This window comes from Sphaerodactylus townsendi, linkage group LG11 (assembly GCF_021028975.2).
Source record: "Sphaerodactylus townsendi isolate TG3544 linkage group LG11, MPM_Stown_v2.3, whole genome shotgun sequence".
NCBI lineage: Eukaryota > Metazoa > Chordata > Lepidosauria > Squamata > Sphaerodactylidae > Sphaerodactylus > Sphaerodactylus townsendi.
The window spans coordinates 16801214-16823451 of NC_059435.1; the positions used below are offsets into that span (position 1 = coordinate 16801214).

General features: G+C 47.9%; 1 protein-coding gene across 3 annotated transcripts in view; it reads right to left on the minus strand.

The window, feature by feature from the left end:
* EGFR (epidermal growth factor receptor) overlaps positions 1 to 22238 on the minus strand; it is a 202114-nt gene that overhangs the window by 18535 nt on the left and 161341 nt on the right. For all 3 annotated transcript variants that reach the window (XM_048510583.1, XM_048510582.1, XM_048510581.1), the window contains exons 16-19: positions 10805 to 10840; positions 8585 to 8726; positions 5441 to 5563; positions 3260 to 3358 (exon numbers count right to left, since the gene is read on the minus strand). In XM_048510583.1, the coding sequence (XP_048366540.1) occupies positions 3260 to 3358; positions 5441 to 5563; positions 8585 to 8726; positions 10805 to 10840 (400 nt within the window). The remainder of the gene's footprint in view (positions 1 to 3259; positions 3359 to 5440; positions 5564 to 8584; positions 8727 to 10804; positions 10841 to 22238) is intronic.

Sequence of the window (22238 nt, forward strand, 5' to 3'; positions counted from 1 at the left end):
TGGTACCCCTGGGACATGCTCACGGCACCCCAGGGTACCACGGAACCCTGGTTGAGAATGGCTGACCTAGAATATGCACTGATTGGTTACTAAGTTACAATAGTTTAACTCCATGAACTGTAAATGGCTGAAGGGTGCAACCCTAATACAGTGGCAAATAAGGAAGGGGAACAAAACTTAACACTGGAATATATACACAGAATACACACACACACACACACACATATTTTGTCAAGATATGTTAAGGGGCCAAATAATAGCCTAGAAATGCACAACTGCACATAAATAATACAAATGGGTCCCACAAAACAATGTTTGATGTTAGAGAGCCAAACGTGTTTCAGCCAAATGGCCTTCCTCAGTGGTTAAAAGTAAAACATCTAACATCCAGACTACAATTACTGATCGTTGCACTCTTTTAAATACAGTCATTTATAAAACTGAGCTGGTTTCCACTCTGTTCCAATGCAAAAGACTTCACCATCAAAAAAGAGAAGGGTCCATAGACTACATGAACTACGTAGGAGAAGCTGGTCTTTGGGTATAACCTGTTTGTAAATGCGTATGGAATAACTTTTTAGCAGTCTTCCTTAGAAAGATCACAGACTTCTTATTCACCAACAGAGAGATCTGCAGGCTCATAATAGCAAAGGAAGTCTGGTTCGTATTCTGCTTATGTCAGAAACATATTACATTAAATTTTATGCTCAACCAATACTCCCCAAGCATGTGGCTTTAAGTGAACATTCCCACAAATGTTCACTTGAAGACCGCCAAACTGTGACTTTAAATGCGAGGACTGGGTATATATGCTGGCCACACAGAAGATGAAGCTGTTCCAACGCTCGACAGAGCCCATGAAATTGGATATTGTAGAGTGAAAGAGCCACCTGACCTCTTGAAGAAAGAATAATGAAGCCATTGTGCATCATAGGTTGCTTTAAACACTCTGGGAGCTTACAGAAGGCTTTGGGGTTGTTGTTGTTTTTTAAAACGGTATCTTGGCCACGCTATAGCCTGACCTGCTCCAACAATGCTTGGCATTTGGCTGTAAATCTCCTGAATTCGCTTTTATCCCAATAAAGCCATTAGAAACTATGGTTGGAGAATGAGCTGGATTAGATTACGGTTAATATTTGCAGCACATAAACATTTTTAAGCAGCGGGCCTAATGGGAACTCCTCCGCCAGAGCTTTCTTTTCGTACTTTCTGATACTGTAATTCTAAAAAACACAGTTGCAGGCTGCCAGCTTTTTCTCCCTCCATGCGATCCCGCCCACGTACAGTGAAACCTCAGTATGAATACACAGTCCATAGCTGTGCACACTGTTATTCCTGAACATTCTGGTTTATTCTGGATTCAGTCCACACATATGGGGCTGGTGATGTGGAAAGGAGGGGGGGGGGGAATTGGGGAAATCAGACAATGCATGGACATGAGTTGTGTTTGAGTCTTCCCCCATCAAGACTAGGAGAGGGTTAATATTTCACCACCTACTCCCTTGCCACTAAAAACAGAAATGTATTAGGAAGCTTCTGAAATATTCAGCATTTGTATCACTCTCCAACTTCAGTGTAATCTGGCTGGGGTCAGCGATCATCACAATTTTAAACTATCTTCTTTAAACTATCTTCATTGGTCACCAGTTTTATTCTTGAGCCCAGCTGGAAGTGCTGATTTTGACCTATAAGGTCCAAAACAGTTCTGGATACATGAAGCAGCGCTTTCTTCTGTATTGTTCTGTCATGTTATTGAGATACTCCTCACTGCAGGTGGTCACCCCTCCACAGTGAGGTACGGAGAAAGAAGCCTCTTGGACGCCTGCATGTCCCCTTCTCTGGTCAGCTAAATTCACCCCAATCTGGGCAATAATTCGGCTGAATGTCTCCATTTCCTGTTGGATCCGCGTGCACTGGGGTGGCTGTTAGCTGCTGACTATGCTTTTATGCTGCGGCAGGGATATTTTACCACAAGAATTTTATTATAAGCTGCCTCAGCCAGACTGTGGAGAACTTAAGTATTTTAGATAAGCAGTCAGTAACAATTGTATAGTGAAAAACTGAGGCAACCGTCACCCTGATCCAGCAGCTAAAATGAAATCATTAAAATGGGAGGATAAATATGGCTTCCTCACACATGTTCTGTTACTGCAACTGTTGAAAGCTCCAACGTAAACATCGCCATTTTGTAGTCACAGTCCCATGGCTGGCTCTGTAAACGTGGGGAGGGGAAGTGGCAGCCTTGGGGGAGGGGTGAATTATGTGAGTCAGCAGCCTCCACCACAGCCTCACCTCTGCCACTACGGCTGCAGCCTCCCTTGCCTCACCTGCTCTCCACCCCCCGAACCAGAATACTCAACACTCCTTCCTTCTTCATTGCCCGGACATCCTTTAACCAGAGTGGCAAAACACTCATGCTCTATATCAGTGGTTCTCAACCTTCCTAATGCCATGACCCTTTAATACAGCTCCTCATGTTGTGGTGACTCCCAACCCTAACATTTATCCATTTTACAGATGGAGAACACTGATGCAGAGAGTCTTAGGCGACCCCTGTGAAAGGGTCGTTCGACCCCCAAAGGGGTCCCGACCCCCAGGTTGAGAGCCACTGCTCTATGTAGCACCCTAGACTAGGGGCCTGACGCTTGCTGTTCGAGATTTGCAAATGCCTGGGGAACAGGGAAGGGTGGAAAGAGTTCCAGCTACTCTGGCACAGGGAGAAGTGCAGGGTGGAAGTGGGACAGCGCCCTCAGGTGGCATCCCTTGTGCATTACACCACCTACTCCCTGTCCTGCCGCCATTTGTACAACTGTACTCTTTGTGGCTTGGGATTCAAACAGATACTTTAGCCGCAAGTCCTTTAAAAAAAGTTTCCCACGTTGAGCAACATATTCCCCGTGTGCCGCATCACAAACTACTTTTCCAACTGTTCTCAGTTTCAAAAAGGGCTTCCTTTGAAGCATGGGGAAAGATCTCTTTTGGAGAAATACGTCCCAAGTTCCTTGGGCCCCATGGAACTAGTTTTGCTCTTCGGTGGTTCTAGACCACTGCATTTCTAATAACTGAGGAGTCAAGGGAAAAGAGATACTTGGAAAGTAGCATTAGCTCTCCCATTTGGAAAACCTGATCTTTTAGAAAAATAAATGTGGCCAATAGATCTTAACAAGTCTGCAAACAGTCTTTGTATTTTCGACCTTGTGCCCCCTCCGAACCAATATTTCAACACCTCTGAAAGTTAGAAAAGAAAAGAAAAACTCACATCGAGAATTTCTTTGTTGGCTTTCGGGGACGTGGCCTCTCTCAACTCCTTAATAGCCACAGGAATTTTAACTCTCTCCCCTTCTGGAAGCCAGAGCCCCTGTAAAAAGAATCAAGAGGAGGGGGAAAAATTAACACATAAATTCAAATATAGAAAAGTAGGCTTGCGTGTAAACTTTATGGAACGTTCAGAAGGAATGCATCATTCAACTAGCAGATCATCTGTCAGGATAACTGCAGGCCACAAAGTTTCTGGAAAATGATAAATGGGATTTGAATAATGAAATGGTAACCCAAGTATAATGGTTTGGATCACAGAGCTCGTTCTACAAAGAAGGCATTTCTAATTCAGTAAAGGAGAGTCACTCATATTTTTTTTCAGTTCACCCACATCTGCAGTCTCCCAAGCATCGTGTGCCATTCCAAAACACTTTTCTGGTCCTCTGAAGCAGTTCTTGGAGACTGCAAGATGTGAAGCAAAAAGAAAAAAAGTCCAGCTGTTAAGTAGGACTGTGCAAGATTTCAAAAAACATACACGGGCATTCATCTGTACTGCCCGATACTGCGAACAGTCACTTAACTCTGCTCTGCTTGCGGTTTTTTATTCCCAAGGAAGTATATGCAGAACTGGAGCTTTAATTTACATCTCCACAAAAATAGCGAGAATCCGAGAGAAAAAATAGTCTTTGCCAGATACAGCACTATACAAACACCTGGGTTCATGGCTGCCTCTCTCCCCTGGCTAGTCATAACTACTGGAAGGTACGTTAATTCTAGATATTCTTTTTGAACTTCTCCTGGTTTTGATTCACTTATAATCGCTTTCTGTTGTTGTAACTGTAACATTATAAATCAATATTCTGCCATAATAAAAATATTCCGATTTTGCCTTACTGCCCTTTAGAATAGGCTGACCAGACGTCCCGCTTTTGGCAGGACAGTCCCGCCTTAACACAATTTGTCCCGCATCCCACGGGTTTTTTGAAGTGTCCAGATTTTTGGAAGGCTGCCACACTGCCTTCTGGGGTGCAAGGCAGTGCGGCAGCCTTCCACGCACGCGGCTGCAGGAGCACTGCCTTCTGGGGCGCTCCCGTTTCCTGCCCTGTATTGATGAGTGACAGAGGCCGGGAAGTGAAAGACTTTCAAAGCAGTGTGCTGCAAGGCTGCATGCTTGGCGCCTGTGACCGCCGCCTACCCGCCCGTCCCGGTTTACAAAGGTGACCATCTGGTCACCTTACTTTAGATCAATTACACTCCAGGATCATACTCTATATTTGTTCCATATTTTGCAGCTCTTCTTTAAGTCCTATCTACAAATTTTTAAAAATGATATGTTTAGAACAGGGGTAGGGAACCTTTAATACTCAAAGAGCCATTTGGACCCGTTTTCCACGGGAAAAGAAACACTTGGAGCCACAAATAATTTTTGACATTTAAAATAAAGATAACACTATATATAGGGGTTTTTTTAACCTTTTACTCTGCTCATTCTGAGAAACACATGGATGCGCCCGCCCTGCTGCCTGCAGGGTGGGCAAGGATGAAGCCAGCGGCTCGGCCTCACCGGCCGCCGGGAAAGCGCCCACCCCGCTCCAACAGGGCGGGCGAGAGGGGAAGCCTGTGGCGTGGCCCAGCCAACCGTGGGCTGTTGGTGCGCCCGCCCTGCTGCCTGCAGGGCGGGCAAGGATGGGGCTGGCGGCTTGGCTCATGGAGCCACAGTGCAAAGAGGCAAGAAAGAGCAGCATCGCGAAGCTCTCCCGGGCCTGCAGGATTTCCCTACCCCTGGTTTAGAATAAGGCATATCAGCATGCACACCAGTTTATGCATATAAAGTTACATTCTACTGTGTGCTACTCTAATATTATGCTGATGCAAAACTTCAGGGGATTAGAATTATTCTCTTCTATCTATTTTTAAATCCTATTAACACTTTAACTAGAGAAGTGATCATGTTTGAATTAAATATACTGAAGCAGCTTGAAATAAATTTCCCCAAATTACCTTCATATTATTAAGATATCCTTTAAATGCACAAATATTTGCCATACATTCAAATATCGTGTATTTGAGATCAATTACAATACTGATTTGAAGATATTTAACCAAAAAACAAATTTTGTTTTTTCCCAGATTTGCAAATTTTGAACTTTTACACCAGAGGAGAAAATGGTGGTGACTTTACCTTATAAACAGTGCCAAAAGCTCCGGAGCCAAGAACTTTGACCTTTTTGAATTCTGTTTCCTTTAAAATCCTTAAGAGTGCCTGATTTGGTGCTTCTCCACTGGGTGTTAAAGGCTCGACAAGCTGTTCAGTACAAAAATAGCATGGTTTAGAAGGGGGGAAATATATCCATTTTTAAATTTTGGGAAGTATAAAACACACAACACATACTGATATTATCAGTCTCTGCTATTACAACCTCAGAACAACCTCAGAACAGGACAACACTGTGAAAAGAAACAGGAATGAAAAACTGGCAAACTCAATGGATTTGAAAAACACCCCCAAACAGTAGGTCAAATATAAAACCCCTTTGAAAATACGTGAAATCCAAAATACCATTATCCATTTTTACTTAAACTGCAGAGAAGGAAGGGCAGCCTGCAGCAGGCTCCCGCTGGCAAAGGTAAGTGGGGCACAGGGGGAGTGCAGGGGGAGCCCTGGTTGCCATTTCCCCGACACACACCTTGCTTACCACATTCTCATTAAGAAGTAGGGCGACAGATATTTTGGGAATAAAGCCAGGCAAGCAGGGCAAGCAATCGTTTTGAAATAAAATGAAGCATCAAGATCCTGAGTTGCAACAAACTATTTACTATGCTGTCCTCGCCACCCAGGGAAGGTGAGTTGCCTCCCTCCCCCGCTGCTCAGGTGTTGGGGTGAGGAGTGCTGGGTGGGCATCTCTCTGTTGCAGCTGGGGAGGCAAGTCACCTTCCCTGGGTGGGCATCTCTCTGTTGCAGCTTCCTGATTCCACTTTGGCAAGAACGCTCTCAGAGGGGTGGGCTTTACTGGGAGAGTCCATAATGTGGCAGTCTTGGGCGGCAGCAGTGGCCTCGGTCCCAGGGCTGCCTGCCATCCAGGAACAGATTTTGCAATCCCAGGTCCAGCACACTACAGCGCCGCCGCCCCCTCAAAACCCTTGACCACTTTACCGGATTGCATAGCCACTTCATCACACAAGAAGAAGAAGAAGAAGAGTTTGGATTTATATCCCCCTTTCTCTCCTGCAGGAGACTCAAAGGGGCTTACAATCTCCTTGCCCTTCCCCCCTCACAACAAACACCCTGTGAGGTAGGTGGGGCTGAGAGAGCTCCGAGAAGCTGTGACTAGCCCAAGGTCATCCAGCTGGCGTGTGTGGGAGTGTACAGGCTAATCTGAATTCCCCAGATAAGCCTCCACAGCTGGGAATCAAACCCGGTTCCTCCAGATTAGATACACGAGCTCTTAACCTCCTACACCACTGCTGCACAACTGACTAGTCCCAAAGAACCAAGACCACCCTTAATGTTTCAGAAACAATTCTGAAGTCTCGCTACAAGGGAGACCTAGAAGAAGAATCTGGATTTATACCACACTTTTCTCTCCTGTAAAAAGTTCCACAGCGGGTTAGAAACTCCTTCCCTTCCTCTCCCCACATCGGGCACCGTGTAAGATAGGTAGGGCTGAGAGAGTTCTGAGAGAACTCTGACTGGCCCAAGGTCACCCAGCAGGCTTCATATGGAGGAGTGGGGAATCAAATCCGGTTCTTCAGATTAGTCTGCTGCTCTTTAAGGCTAACTGGTTTCAGAGCTTTTTCTGTTAATCTAGGTCAGTGGTGGCGAACCTTTGGCACTCCAGATGTTATGGACTACAATTCCCATCAGGCCCTGCCAATTGGCCATGCTGGCAGGGGCTGATGGGAATTGTAGTCCATAACATCTGGAGTGCCAAAGGCTCGCCACCACGGATCTAGGTCCTTGGACAACCAGGTTCAAAACCTTTCTCTGTCATAGAAGGTGACTTTGTGCTTGTCTCTCAGTCTAGCCCACCTCCTCATCAGGGGCATGCAAGGAGAAGGAGGATAAGGAGAGAATGATGTGATAATATGTTTTGGATGCCCATTAGGAAATAAAATGGGATATATACACACACAAAGATGCAATGGAGTTAAAACACGATACTGAGAAGGAATTGTGCCACTCCTCATCAGCAATATCACAGCTACTATCCATATATCAAATACCCAAACCACAACAGAACTCACTAGCAGTGGGATAGGATCCCACTTACCCAGTAACAAAAAAGAGTGTTGTTAACCTCCCCCCAATTAAGAACAGCCTTTATGCTCACTAGATTAAATGCTCTCCCGTCAGTGGTTCTTTCGGGGAAATATGTGGGAACGCCTCATCAAGAAAGACTAGGCCCCTCTGGAAACCAAAGTACTGAATCTATCTCACATGTTCTTTTTTACTGCGATTTTTATGTGCATCCACATGACTCCACCATTAACTCACTCCTTGCCAATTATAGTAATCTCTCAGAGGAAGAAGAAGAAGAAGAGTTTGGATTTATATCCCCCCTTTCTCTCCTGTAGGAGACTCAAAGGGGCTTACAATCTCCTTGCCCTTCCCCCCTCACAACAAACACCCTGTGAGATGGGTGGGGCTGAGAGAACTCACAAGAACTGTGACTAGCCCAAGGTCACCCAGCTGGCGTGTGTGGGAGTGTTCAGGCTAATCTGAATTCCCCAGCCTCCACAGCTCAGGCGGCAGAGCGGAGAATAAAACCCGGTTCCTCTAGATTAGATACACGAGCTCTTAACCTCCTACGCCACTGCTTCTCCTGTGGGTGGACTGTTGGTGGACTGTTGTCCTTACATTACTGGTTTAGTTATGAAGTCCTTTTTAATTGCCATGAGGTTTTAAGTACACCAGTCTTCTCATTTTTTAATTTTGATTTTATTTATTTAATTGTACAATGCCATTAGGCCAGGGATGCCCCACTCTGGCGCTCCAGAAGTTCATGGACCACAATTCCCATCAGTCCCTGCCAGCATGGCCAATTGACCATGCTGGCAGGGACTGATGGGAATCGTAGTCCATGAACATCTGGAGCGCCAGAGTGGGACACCCCTGCATTAGGCCAAGAAAGGTTTGATGGACTGACATGTTGTTATAAAATGTGATATCCTCCCTGGCCAAACCAGAAACAATTCCTAGAGAGGAGATATACAAATTCAATGCAGCAAATCAGGAACAGCAAGCTGGTCATGTGGAAAAGCTTTGGGACCTCCGACACCTTTGAGCCAGCCTCAGGTACATTTCAGAATCATTCCCTGAACCTACCTCTCTTTCCTGTAGCAGCCGGCGCAACGTACGTTTTCGGACAATGCGACGCCTCCGCATGTAGAGACCAATGCCCAGCACGATGAGAAGCATACCGAACAAGCATCCAACAACTCCAGTGGCAATAGATGGGACTTTGGAGCTAGAGGACAAAGAGGACAAATGTATAGCATCCAAGAGTAATTTAGTTAGTTCACTGCTTTTTGGGGGCCATCCCTGACTCACAACTTTGCTTTTAAACAAAAGGTGACAAAAAGACAATTTTTCTACGTAAGCAAAACCTGCCCTCTTGTCGTCAACCCCAAAGGACCGACATGGGGGGACTGCTATGTGTTTTTGTGTGTGTATGGCAACACAAAACCCCTCCCCGTATGTACATTTTGTTCATCATAATGGCTAGCAATACGAAAAGAGAAGACAGCTTCTCCATAGTTTCCTATCAAAAAGTCCCTCCATTTGATAGCAGGTTACTGGCTCATGAGATGCTTTGGTTAGGTCAAAAGTCGACCTAAGAAGAAACAGCAGCCAACATTGGTCCAGTTAAAGTGGTCGATGTTAATTGCATTCAGATGACAGGACAATCAGCATTTAAATGCTGTATCTTTTGCCTCTCAGATTTCCCCATCAGTTTATTTGTGTGCATGTTGAATAAAACCATTTTCAAAAACTCCCCCTGCCCCGCCCCAATTCTGAGACATTTGATGGATTCTTTCCCTCATGCATGTCAAGACACTGTCAAGACTTCAGTTCTTTCCAGACTCGCCATGAGATTATGGGGTGGATTGGGAGAAGGCGGGGCCATGGGAGTCCTTGGCTTGTAATCCTGTAAACCGTTTGTTTGGGTATTTTCCTTTTTAGGCAGGGCAGCTAGCACCTGGCCCCTATCTTTGTTTTGGCCTTGGAGGTTTCGCACAGCCTGACGTTTCTAGTGATTTCACCCCGCTGGGATGCTGAGGGAAGGGGCTGGAGAAGATATCAACCAATGGTTGTGTAGAGGAACTCAGTTCCAGCAAAGCTTGCTTGAATTCTGTTCATAGTGTTCCTGTCAATAAGCCGATTTCCGAACTCAAGAGGTTCTTGCAGGAGGTCAACAAGATCCTGACAGTGCGCCAGCTGCTCAAAACCCAGTCTATCAGTTGAGAAGAAAGGGGAAGTTGGATCTTTTTTTGAAGACATACACTGACCACATTCAAGAGGAGAATTATTAGCTGGCTCAGAGAAGCCCATTAATACAATTAATAACTTTAGGTGGTGGTAGTAGTATTGCTGGAATCCAAGAGGATGAAGCGTTTATATCCTGTCTCATCGAAAAGGTCATTAACTTCATAGTTTAACATTATCTAACTGCACTGCTGTTTAAATATGAATTCTATGAATCCTATGACTCCTCTAAACATTTGTCAATGAGGAAGTTGGCTGGGTGTATTAAACACTGGATTGGATCCAAAGCTGTCCTTGTGTGAGTGAAAGGGAATATAATGGTTCCAAGCCAACCGAGTATCTTACATACATGCTTATATACCAATATAGGGTCACTATCCACTCACCTCTTACTGTGCAACCCCGCAGCGCCCCCGCCTGGAAAAGCCTCCGTGGCTTTTGACCACGGAGACATTTGTTTCCCACTTGCTCCCTGGACACTGGTGGCGTCTCTGTCATTTGTCTCTCGGCGGGTGCTACAGCAACGGGGATCTCTCCCTGCTGTTGCTGTTGCTCTTGTGGTTTCTGCTGTTGCTGGCCGGTTTCGCTTTCGGCCTCTCGCTCTACTCCTCCCCCCTCCTTCTCGCTCTTCCCCCTCCCTTCTCCGTCGTCGTGGCTGCTTTCGCTTTCCGTGAAAATCCCCTCCGTTGCCAACTCCCGGGCCGAGTTTGGGGATTTTAGACTGTTTCAACGTTCAGCCCCTCCGAGCACTCCTGTCAGTTCACTGGAGGAGTCTTTGCCGCTCTTCCACCTCCTTGCCGCGGGGTTTTTGAAAATGTTCCTCTTCGTAGAGGACCTAATTTGCCGCGCGGCAAGGAGGTGGGAGAGCGGCAAATCCCGGGCAGCTGCGCAGTGAGCGCCTGTGATGTGGGGAGCGTCCGGGATCCCCGCGTCTTTTACAGAGGTGACCCCGCGGCTTATGGTGAGTGGATAGTGACCCATACTTAAAACTGCACATACACAAACATTCATATATACATTATCCTCATTGTGAACATATCATTAGTTTACAATTCTTACCCATTGGGACAGCCTTCAAGCCCAGGTCCTTTGCATCTGTAAAAGAAAAGGGTGGGCAACAGCAAAATTAATAAAGTAGAAGAAGATGTTGAAGAAGAAGAGTTGGATTTATATCCCCCCTTTCTCTTCTGTAAAGAGACTAAAAGGGGCTTACAAACCCCTTTCCCCCTCACAACAAACATCCTGTGAGGTGGGTGGGGCTGAGAGAGTTCCAAAGAACTGTGACTAGCCCAAGGTCACCCAGCTGGTATGTGTTGGAGTGCACAAGCTAATCTGGTTCACCAAATAAGCTTCCACAGCTCAAGTGGCAGAGCAGGGAATCAAATCCAGTTCTCCAGATTAGAATGCACCTGCTGTTCACATGTGGCTCTCGACACATAAGGCTCAAGACACAGCCCCCTTAATGGACATTTTAAAAGTTGTCTCAGAACACCACCAGTTTCTTTTTCTAAGACAATGTGCTTGTTTAGGAAATAAAATATTTGGGGAAACATCAAGAGCCTTGAACCAGGTGACTTTGTGAGGAGGTTGAGACACCCTGTACAACTTCAGACTCCAGAGTCTCTAAGTGTACAGAGAAATGGAACGGCCAGGACATTATTCAGATTCATCATTCCAGTACAGTCCGGGACACTCTACTCCCCACCCCACCCCCAAAGTAGAAACACTACTCCTTCAAAAGTGCTCTCTTATTCACTTAACTTCAAAAAAGGTTGTTCATCCCTGATCCCACAAAGAAACTCATCACAAAGAGACAACTGTTTTCTAGTCTACATGAAAGGAACTGACGAGCTTGTTGTCGAGTGGACAAAATGTTCACTTTTAGAAGTCTCAGTAACAGGAAAGCCAGTGGTTGAAAACATCCAGAGACAGAAATCATGGTCAGGGAGAGGCCTTTCAATAGCAGACCTCAGTCTATTCGATGCAGCTGCTCGTCCCGTACAACAGGACAGTTTTGTGCTTAAGGAAAAACCATTAACCTACATAACCTGACATGATTTAGGGTGAACATTAAGCAACAAAGGCATCACAGACCAACTTGACTGGGTGGCAATATTCTATAACTCTTCTCACCATGCTCAATAAGGCTCGGCTGCTTCTCTTGACATCCCCAATATTGAGTTTTTCTCCACACAGGCATCTTTTTGAACTTTTTATTGTCATAAAATTAAAATATTACAAATAAGACAGTATTTGAAGCTTGCTTACAACAATTAACGTTTGAGCTTACAGTCTCTTAAATTCCAATTAGAGTTTCCTAAGTTGAAGCATGATCTAATCATCCAGATATTATAGAATGGATGAACAATAATAGAATACTCAACAATGGCAAAGCTGACAATCATGGGACCTTTCAGAGAACCCAGACCTCCCAAGCCAATAGAAGCACACTGTTTTGTCTCACTGCATCTGGTCCTAATAAAAGGTACTGTGTAGTTTGAGGTTCCATTTTAGATTTTGAACCAATTCTATTGTAAACACCTTTTGACTGAGACAGAGCCTGGTCAAGGGAGAACACTCCTCTCCCAAGAAGTGTTGCAAGGTCTTTTCTTTTCAGCTGTTACTGGCTTAAGAACATAAGAACATAAGAACAAGCCAGCTGGATCAGACCAGAGTCCATCTAGTCCAGCTCTCTGCTACTCGCAGTGGCCCACCAGGTGCCTTTGGGAGCTCACATGCAGGGTGTGAAAGCAATGGCCTTCTGCGGCTGTTGCTCCCGATCACCTGGTCTGCTAAGGCATTTGCAATCTCAGATCAAAGAGGATCAAGATTGGTAACCATAAATCAACTTCTCCTCCATAAATCTGTCCCAGTCCTTTTTAAAGCTATCCAGGTTAGTGGCCATCACCACCTCCTGTGGCAGCATATTCCAAACACCAATCACACATTGCGTGAAGAAGTGTTTCCTTTTATTAGTTCTAATTCTTCCCCCCAGCATTTTCAATGGATGCCCCCTGGTTCTAGTATTGTGAGAAAGAGAGAAAAATTTCTCCCTGCCAACATTTTCTACCCCATGCATAATTTTATAGACTTCGATCATATCCCCCCTCAGACGTCTCCTCTCCAAACTAAAGAATCCCAAACGCTGCAGCCTCTCCTCATAAGGAAGGTGCTCCAGTCCCTCAATCATCCTTGTTGCCCTTCTCTGCCTTAAATGCCTTCAGAAGACAGGAGAACACAAGAACACATGAAAAGCCCTACTGGATCAGACCCAAGCCCATCTAGTCCAACAATCTATTCAGACACTGGCCAATCACAAGAAACCCACAAGCAGTGCCTGTGTTCCACAGCACCTAATATAATAGGCATGCCTATTATAACTAGTAAGTTTCTGGCCAAAATCATTACTTAACTGAAGATTCTTTACTGTAACCGTCATTAATTCAGCCTTGACCCCAAATTGGAACAGTAACTGTTTTTTTATTTTCTCCCTCAGTGTGCTGTAGTCTTTAGAGTGGTGTACTAAGAAGTGGAAGATTCAGGTTCAAACTTTGCCTCTGCTGTGGAGGCTTGCAGGGGGACAATGGGCCAATCACACAGATTCAGGCAGACCTACCTCACTGGGTTGTTGTGACGATAAAATGTAGGAGAGGAGAAAGATGTAAACTGCTTTGGGTAGGTCCACATTGGGCAACGAGGCACCAGAGAGTGGAGAGGCGGAAAAATATTTCCTCCTCTGTAAAACTTGCAGGGTTGGAGAGTTTAAGAACTTCCCTAGACCGGTGTGGTGTGGTGGGTAGTGTCATATTAGGATCCGGAACATCAAGTTCTGAATCCGTACTCTGCCACATGCTCTAAACCAGTGGTTCTCAACCTTCCTAATGCCGCGACCCTTTAATACAGTTCCTCATGTTGTGGTGACCCCCAACCCTAACATTTATCCATTTTACAGATGGAGAACACTGATGCAGAGAATCTTAGGCGACCCCTGAGAAAGGGTCATTTGACCCCCAAAGGAGTTGCGACCCACAGGTTGAGAACCGCTGCTCTAAACCTAAACTACTCCACAGGATTGTTGTGAGAATAAAATGCAGGTGGGGAAGAATCATGTAAGACACTGGGCAGAAAGACAGAAATGAAGTAAGAAAATAAAAATGAAGTAAGTAAACTGAACAAATGATCTCTCCCCCTTTCCTTTCCTCCATCCCACCCACCGGGAAGCTGACTAAGGCTACTCAGTCATGGCACTCTACACATGCTCAACTGCCAAAAAGCACCCTTACTATACATTATTATACTTTAAAAATACTCTGCAAAGGTGCAGGACAACGAAAGCAGATGCTCAGGCCCGAAGCGTATGAACGGCTTCCGCACCATGCATCATGGATCCGCTTCAGGGACGCATCAGGTGTGGCTTCCTGATCATCCTGTGGATCTGCTTACACACCTGTGTAGTAAAGCTTAACAGGTACCCATTTTCCCCCCAGTGGGGTTAAAAGCAATGTAGGGCACAATGTAGTCTGTTTTTTCATTGAGAAAACAACAGGGAAAAAAGTTAAAAGTTTTCCTCTCTTCCCACCCTGCTAACCTTCTTCATAAAGCCATTTTGAATGAGCATTTAAAAAACAAAACAAATCATTTAAAATAAAGAAGAAACTATAAAATATAATAGAGCCCTTGACACAGAATTTTATGATAAAGTGCAGGATAAGTACCTGCAGTTTTATCAAAGGAAAAATATAACCTGCAACATTTTTGAACTATTTTTCCAGTGCTCCTTAAAAGCTAAAAGAAGAAATGGGACATGTTAAGGTGACTTCAATTACTGCCAGAGACTCTGAAGTACAGCTCTTTGTTTTCTGCATAAATGAAGGCTAACATGATCCCTGGAACTATTCTGTTCATAGGCTGCCCATGAAAACAAGTTTTCATCTGCATGCACATAAATATTAATTCATTTGGTACGGACACAGCTGGTTAGGGCCAATTTTCCATCACAATTTTAACAAGATTTTTCCTCAGCCCACTGTTTCCAATTTAAGTTTACAACTGCTAGGTTGTGAAGATTTATGGCCTCTCATAGAACACTCAAAATGAAACAGAACAGGTTCCTTTACAACTATGGATGAAACAGGAGGCTGAGGGCTTTGAGAATAAAAGTCTGGCTGGGTTTTTCCTTCTAACTTCGACTCTTCTACTTCTTTTTTGGTTTAAACTTCTAAATGAAAAAAAGCCATTCTGTTTCCCAGGCTGCAAGCTTCATTCCAGAGATATTATATTTAAAAGATCTCAGAACACAGATAACAATTAAATGAACCTGTCATTCAGAGACTGCCCATGAAAAAGCTATAAATTATTAGAGGTCTCCTTTTCACCATGTATAACTGTTGCCACCATTACCCAACCAGATCTACAATAAAGGACTTCTATACCTTACCTTAGTAATCAGTATAAGAATTGTTTAAACAATATTATTATCCCATACTTAAAGCTATGTCACATTACTATATTTATTTATGACACAATTTCAATTCATGCTGCAATTATAAGCCAAGTGAAAATGAAGAGAGGCATAAGAACAAACCAATTGCAGAGCGTTGTCCTCACTGATTGTAACCATTATTGTATTTTGAAAAACCCTGACCTGCCTTTAACAGCCATGAAGTTTAACGAGGCCAGTTGGTTAATTATCTAGAATCTGGCTAGCTGTTATATTTACATTGTGTAGTCGACCCACGCGGTCAGCGTAAGAACGAGACGAGACGCGGAGATAACATCTGGTGGAGATCGCCAGCAGCGGGAGACCGGAGGTCCGGCAGTCTCCTAGCGAAGTCTCCCTCTGGGCCTGTCGGGTTCCTGGCACCTTTTATTGTTACTCTATCGGGGGCGTGTAGGAGGGAGGACTGGGGGGAGTTCCGGGAGAGCGGGAGGTCGGGAGATCATCAGGTGATGCATGATCTCATCTGGCTACGCGGCGAGAGAAGAGCCGCACGCTGCCTGAGCCTTAATCCTCACCTGGGGCAAGACCATTGTCCCCATGTACGCTCGGTGATTGAGAGCCAGACAGTTCACTTGCACCCGCGGACTCCTCATGGGGGGGATGAGGAGTGGGGGTGCGATACACCGGGCAAGGCCGCGAGGGTCCAAGCTACGCCCTTAACGTTTCTACTCACGGCACTCGCTGGGTCGGGCAGTGCACTACTACATCTCCTCCTTTTTTTTACATTTTAGAAAAAACGTAAATAAACGCTTAAGGCTGGCGCATGAAAGGACGCTTTGTCTCCTCCGCCGCTTGGTCAAGTTGGCCTAAGCTGGGTTTGTGCAACATTAGAACTTGGTTGCGGGTAAGGGGAAATGCGCAGGGGTTTCTACGCCACACGCTACATGGGCAATATTACAGACACGCATTGAACTTAAACAAGATCCGATAACAAGGCACACAATTAAACCAATGCAGAGCTTCGTACAATAGCACTCTCAACCATCCTCCCGCAGCCAGCTCCAGAGGGCTGACCACCAATGGGGCAAAACATCATACTTCAGATTAGGGGATACAACTTCTTTGCAGCTCGCGCATCTTTCATGTGGATCAACTGGGAAATTATCAGGAAAGATTAAAACTCAACACATATTATGTACATTCTCACAACCTTTGGTGATGTAACAACAACAAATAATCAATAGCTTAACGATTGTCTAGGGGTCGCTGATCGAAGTTCCTGCTGCTCGGAGGCGTCAGGGCATCCAGAGCTGTGGAAGGTAGAGTTCGATGGACTTCTCAGAAGGGCAACAGGCTGCCAGCCGTGGCCAATAGTCTTAGCATTGTAGGAAGCGAAGTCCGGGACTCCCACTAGGGAAGTGTTGCGTAGGGAGACTGAACTCCTTGGAGAGGGCTGCACCGGCCATCCGGCCATTGACAGGAGGGGTCGAAAAGGCAGGCAGCTGAGCTGGGCGGGCGGCACAGCGGCCCGGGCTTCCCGGGTGAGAGCCTGGGGTAGGACAATGGTGAGGCTTAATTGAGGCAGCAAAGAGTTCCCGCAGGGAGTCGGGCTGGGATGTAGGGGTTAAACGCCCTCTCCCCGCAGGTCCAGTGAACCAGCCCCTGGGGAGCAGGATGTTTCCGAACACGGGGAATGTCCTCCATGTGTGTGCAGTTCCAACTGGGTCGGCGCCGACGTATCGGGCCTGGCCGGTTCGCTCGCTGCTGCCGCGATGCGGGCGCAGGTAAGTTGGACCTGCGGTTAGCCAATCGCCTTGGTGACAAGGCGAAAGAGCGCCAGCCGGGAGGGTTTGGACGACGGGTCCCCAGTCGGCGCCATAGAATATCTGATGGATGAGGCATTCATGAAGGGGCTCAACCCAGACTCTCGGGCTAGGAAAGTCTCCTCGGGTGCTTTGCAAACCGAGCAGGCAGGAGCCCATTCCCACTCCCAGGTACCGGCCCAGCAGAAAGATGAGACGCGCAGCGCAAGGTAAACTGCTCCCAGATTGGTCTGCGAAAAGCTTTCCAGGGTGGCCGACGCCATCGCAGGAGTGCGGGCAAGCAGAGCAGGCAAAGCGATGGTGGTCGCTGAGTTGCGGTGATGATCGCAAAGAGGGCGCACAGAGGTTCTCGGTGTCCGGGTGGTCTTTGCTGCGAGCAGCCGCTAGGGCTCGGCTGGTGGTCGCCTTTGGACGCCTCCCCTGGCCGCCCGGGTCTTTGCATGCTATGACAAGTGCCTTCCTGCTGATCGTGCTAAGCGGGATCCTTCTAGAGAGATGCGCTCCATCTGGATGGGGTTGGTTTTCTCCTGGCCATTCCATGGGTTGGCCTGTCGCGGTTAATCGGAGTCCACGGAACCCTGTAGGAAGAGGGATTGAAACACATGTCCCTTTCCCAGGTTACGGGCCGGGTCCCGCCCAAGCTCAGTTCGCTCCTAGAGCGGATGGCGGAGATTGGGATCGAAAGTTAGTGCTTAGATTTCTATTATGGGAAGGAAGAAGGCTTTGTTTTGCAGCCTGTGAAGGTTGCTTTTAATGCAATCTCCCTCCTGGGGCCACACCTCTTCTTTAGTTGTTTGACAGGGAGGGCAGGAGGTAGGCTAATTCCTGGTGGGAATTGGCTTCAGAGCCGCCATCAGGGAAAAGGCCAAGGCCAGGTCCCGAGCCCTCGAGGGGGAGGAACAGGCCAGTCCTGGGGATTGTGGGCATGCACTTAATCAGCAACACAAAGGGGCTTCGAAGCTAACCTTTGGGGATGGGTGCATCCGGGAATGAAGCAATCAGGCAATAGAGGCAAAATTCCTTGCACACACAAAGGAGCAGCGAAGCAATTTTGCAAGGGAGTTGTACTTACCGTGACCTTGGTGGCTGCCATTGCAGCTGGATGGTGCTAAATTTGTGATCGAATTCGATTTGGGGAATTGCCACAGACCGCCTTCCTTATATGGCCGCTGGGCTTCGGCCTTTTTAACATGGTATTGATAAAGCTGCTGGTATGCCACAGCCATAACCCAAACGGGTTTGGGTATTATACGCATAATGGCGCAGCCCCTTTTAACTGGGGCCTGTCCTGACAGTGTTGCGCGTATCAGACGGGCCCAGATTTTAATCCAGGGAGGGCTACCAATTGGCCCTCCCGCCTTTACTGGTCGAAAAACAGAAGGAAAAGGGAGGGGAGAGGGAAACAGATTTCCTGTGGAAATTAGGAGGCAACTTCGGAAGGCACGATTGGAATCAATGATCCGCGACGGCTTTACCCATCCCAGACCAGAGTCGTTTTAACCTGACTCATGAGGTCTCTTCCCCAGATCGACATGGATGTCTATCCAGGCGGACTGTAGCCGCCGCCGAAATCCTGGCTGTTGACCGCGAGCGGGCGGATGCTCCGCCTCGCCGGGTTTGTCTCCCCACCCCCCAGATAGCGGTTTCGGTCGGGTTACCGGTCGCCACCGGGCTGCTCTGATGACGGTAACATCAGCCGGTGTCCACCAGGCTCCGAACTTACATCCTTCTGGCGAAGCCTTCCAGATATGGACGGAGCTCCTCGAGGCGTCTCCACCGCTGGGCTGACGGTGGTGTGTAGGCTGGCGCCCATGTTGGCTGCTGGGGCTCAGAGTCTTTATTGGGTCGGCAGCGGCAGCGATGGGGCAAGAGAATCAGCTGAGCCGCAGCTGGCTCCGGCAGCTCCTGTGGGATGTTTGTCCAGACCTGGAGGTGGAGGACCCAGCGGGAGTCGATCACTGGGACGATGAACAGTCCCTGTTCAGCTGCAGAGGCGGCAGCACTAGCCCAATTGTCCCGGTAGGGATGGGCTTTGTCATACTGGGTTGGGGCGACAAGAACCTCAGTGGCAAACTTAAAGGAGATGGGCTGGGTGCATGCGCAGCCAGATGCCACGAGAGGGGTGGTTTGGCAGGCCTTGGCGCTTGAGCCCAGTACTCTCTCCCTTGGTCCTGGCTGTGGGAGACGCCTCGGCGGAGCTCTCCGGACGGGCGGGCAGTCGGGCAAGCCCAGTGGAAGCCCTTCTGGCAACGTGGGCACCGGTTTTGGTGGCCTTCCTCCTCCTGGGGGGAGGACCCTCCTCCATCGCTGTAGGCCCCCCCGCCGGCTGCCTACACTCCCTCTCGAAGTGTCCGTCTGCCGAAGCTAAAGCAGTCATCCTGAGACTGTCTCCTCGCCGGGTGGAGAGGCGGCGAGGGAGGCTAGCTTGGTGGGCTGGAGGATCCAATGTCCTGGCAAGCCTTTAAGCATGTCGGCCAGTTCAGATTTTGCCTAGGGCCCGGATTGCCCTGGGCGGCACTCCATGGAAGCTGCTCTCCTTTATGCAGGCGAGGAGCTCTGCTGGCCCCTCCTCGCCATCTACCCGCCTCTTGAGCGCCTCTGGAGCCTGTTCACAAATTCAGCATAGGGCTCTTTTGGGGGTTTCTGCCGGATGGAGTGGAGAAAACCGGGTTGGCTGGCCGGCATTGGGGACTTTGACAAATGCCTTATAGGCGCAATCTTCAGAGTATACACCGAAGGGTGGCCTCAGTAAGCAGCCACACCTGATCGCTTGGGATTGGCAAAAGCTGCCGAAGCCGTAAAAGCTGGAGCGGGCGTGTAGGCCGCCAGGTGGCTGCTCTGTTGAAGCATTGCCATGGCGGAACTCACTTTCCCAGACCACAAATTGCAGGGCTCAGGAGCATGCGAAGGTGGTTTTCCAGTCATCTGGAACCATTAGGTGGTTCCTTGGCGATGGCTTCCAGTACGCCTCTCACGAGGGGCTAGTGACTCCTAATGGCCCCGGCATTGCTTTGGCGGAGCTCGGGTAAAGGATATTATTATAGCTCAGGGCGGTAATCACAACTCCGCCTAACCATGCCATCCTCCTCGGTATCTGTGAAGTGGATGGGGCACCAATGCAAGAATATCAGCATCGCCTTCCGGCGTCAGGGTTTTCTTTCTTCTGCAGACCGCCAATACATGCTCTGGCGAAGAGTTTTGAAACCCGCCGCCATTACGCTGGCGCGCTGGACGTCGAGGTGCAGTGGCTTCGGAAAATGAAGGCGGAGCAGTAGAGTAGCGGCTGAGCCGCTGGGAGAGTTTGAAATGGGTGAAGGAGCCGTAGGGGGCAGAAGGAGGACAGGCGGCCCACCGAAGTGGGATAGAGAAAAATTCCGGGTCGAAATTGAAGGTGAAAGATCGAAGGAGGGCGGCCTACAGCAAGGGAGAGCCGAGGTCTGCAAGGCTGGGATGGCTTACAAAACATTGTCTCCATCGCTGCAGTAGGCATGGCTATCGGGCGCCAGCGAGGCTCTGCAGCGAAGAGTGCTCGATGTTTTCCCCAGTCCTTAAGATTCACCGTCCCCCTCTGGGTACCATGGATACTGAGCTCAATTCTCCCTCGAACCACTTTGGCGCAGCTTCCCTTCTTTACGGGACTCCTGCCGCATTTCCTCGGGCTTAACGCTTAGCTCTGTCAACGTGCTTTGTCATAAGCCCTGCTTTTGCAAAGCTCCCATACTCACCGTGTTCCGCTGACGAGAGAGTGTCCTAGGACGCTGCGGTCTCTGGATGCGCCGATCCAGAGGACAGGCGACCGAACCGGAACGGTGGTCCCTGGATGCGCCGATCCAGCTGACTTCGGTATCAGCCCTCCTTCCCCAGGCGCACGGTGAGCAGGGTGGAGGTTCGAGGATTCCCGGTTTCTCGCACTGAAGCTAGGGAAGCTCGCACTCCAACGCCGGGGTCAGCGTGAAGAACGCAGACGAGACGCTGGAGATAACATCTGGTGGAGATCGCCAGCAGCGGGAGACCGGAGGTCCGGTGGTTCCTAGCGAAGTCTCCCGTCTGCCGGGTTCCTGGCACCTTTATTGTTACCTATCGGGGGCGTGGTAGGAGGGAGGACTGGGGAGTTCCGAGAGCCGGGAGGTCGGGAGATCATCAGGTGATGCATGATCTCATCTGGCTACGTGCGGAGAAGAGCGTACGCGTCTGAGCCTAATCCTCACCTGGGGGCAAGACCATTGTCCCTGCGCCCGGTGATTGAGCCAGACAGTTCAATGCCGCACTGCGACTCATGGGGGGATGAGGAGTGGGGGTGCGATGCGACCGGCAAGGCCGCAGGTCCGTTGGCGTCCCAACGTTCTACTACGGCACTGCTGGGTCGGCAGTGCACTACTACAACATTGAGATTACTTTGCCGTGCCGTTCTAACTTATGTTTATATATATTACTCCAATGGGAGAATGAAAACAATTTTCCAAAACATTTGGTTACTGTTTGTAAAATTATAAATTTATTTTGGTTACTTAAAAGTAAATTGCTACTCCAGTGGGAGAACTAATTTTTTGAAGTCTTCATTGTAGCCTGTGGGTACAAGTTTTCTTCATTTTCACTTTTGTGTGTACCTTCCCCTCTTGCTTAGCATGGAGCAATTATAAGCCATGCAAGTTCCAGGGGTCTGGGAGACCACATGTATGAGAACCCGTGTGGTGACGTGGTTATGAGCAGGTGGACTCCTATCTGGAGGACTGGGTTTGATTCCCCGCTCCTCCACATGAGCAGTGGACTCTTATCTGGAGAACTGGATTTGTCTTCCCACTCCTACATTTCTGCTGGGTGACCGTAGACAGGTCCTAGTCTACTCCAAACTCTCTCAGTCCCACCTATCTCACAAAGGGGTCTGTTGTGAGGAGAGGAAGGGAAGGAGTTTGTAAACCTCAGGAGAGAAAAGTGGAAAATCCAAAGTCGTTTTCTTCAACATTTTCTAAGTCAAGATTCTTAAACTTATGTATTTTTGTCCTTGCATATGATCTGTTTTGAAAGTAACTAACCTACTGTGGCACCCATCAGACCATTAAGCTACTGAAATGTGGCCATTCACAATCTTGGTGACTGTGGTGGAAACAGGGAACCTTCTTGCAGAACTTATTCATATCTCTCTGTGTATCTGCAGCAGGAGGAGTGACTCGCAGAGACATCCCACGTTTGGAAAATGCCAATGTGAAGAGTAAACAGTACTAAGGTGATA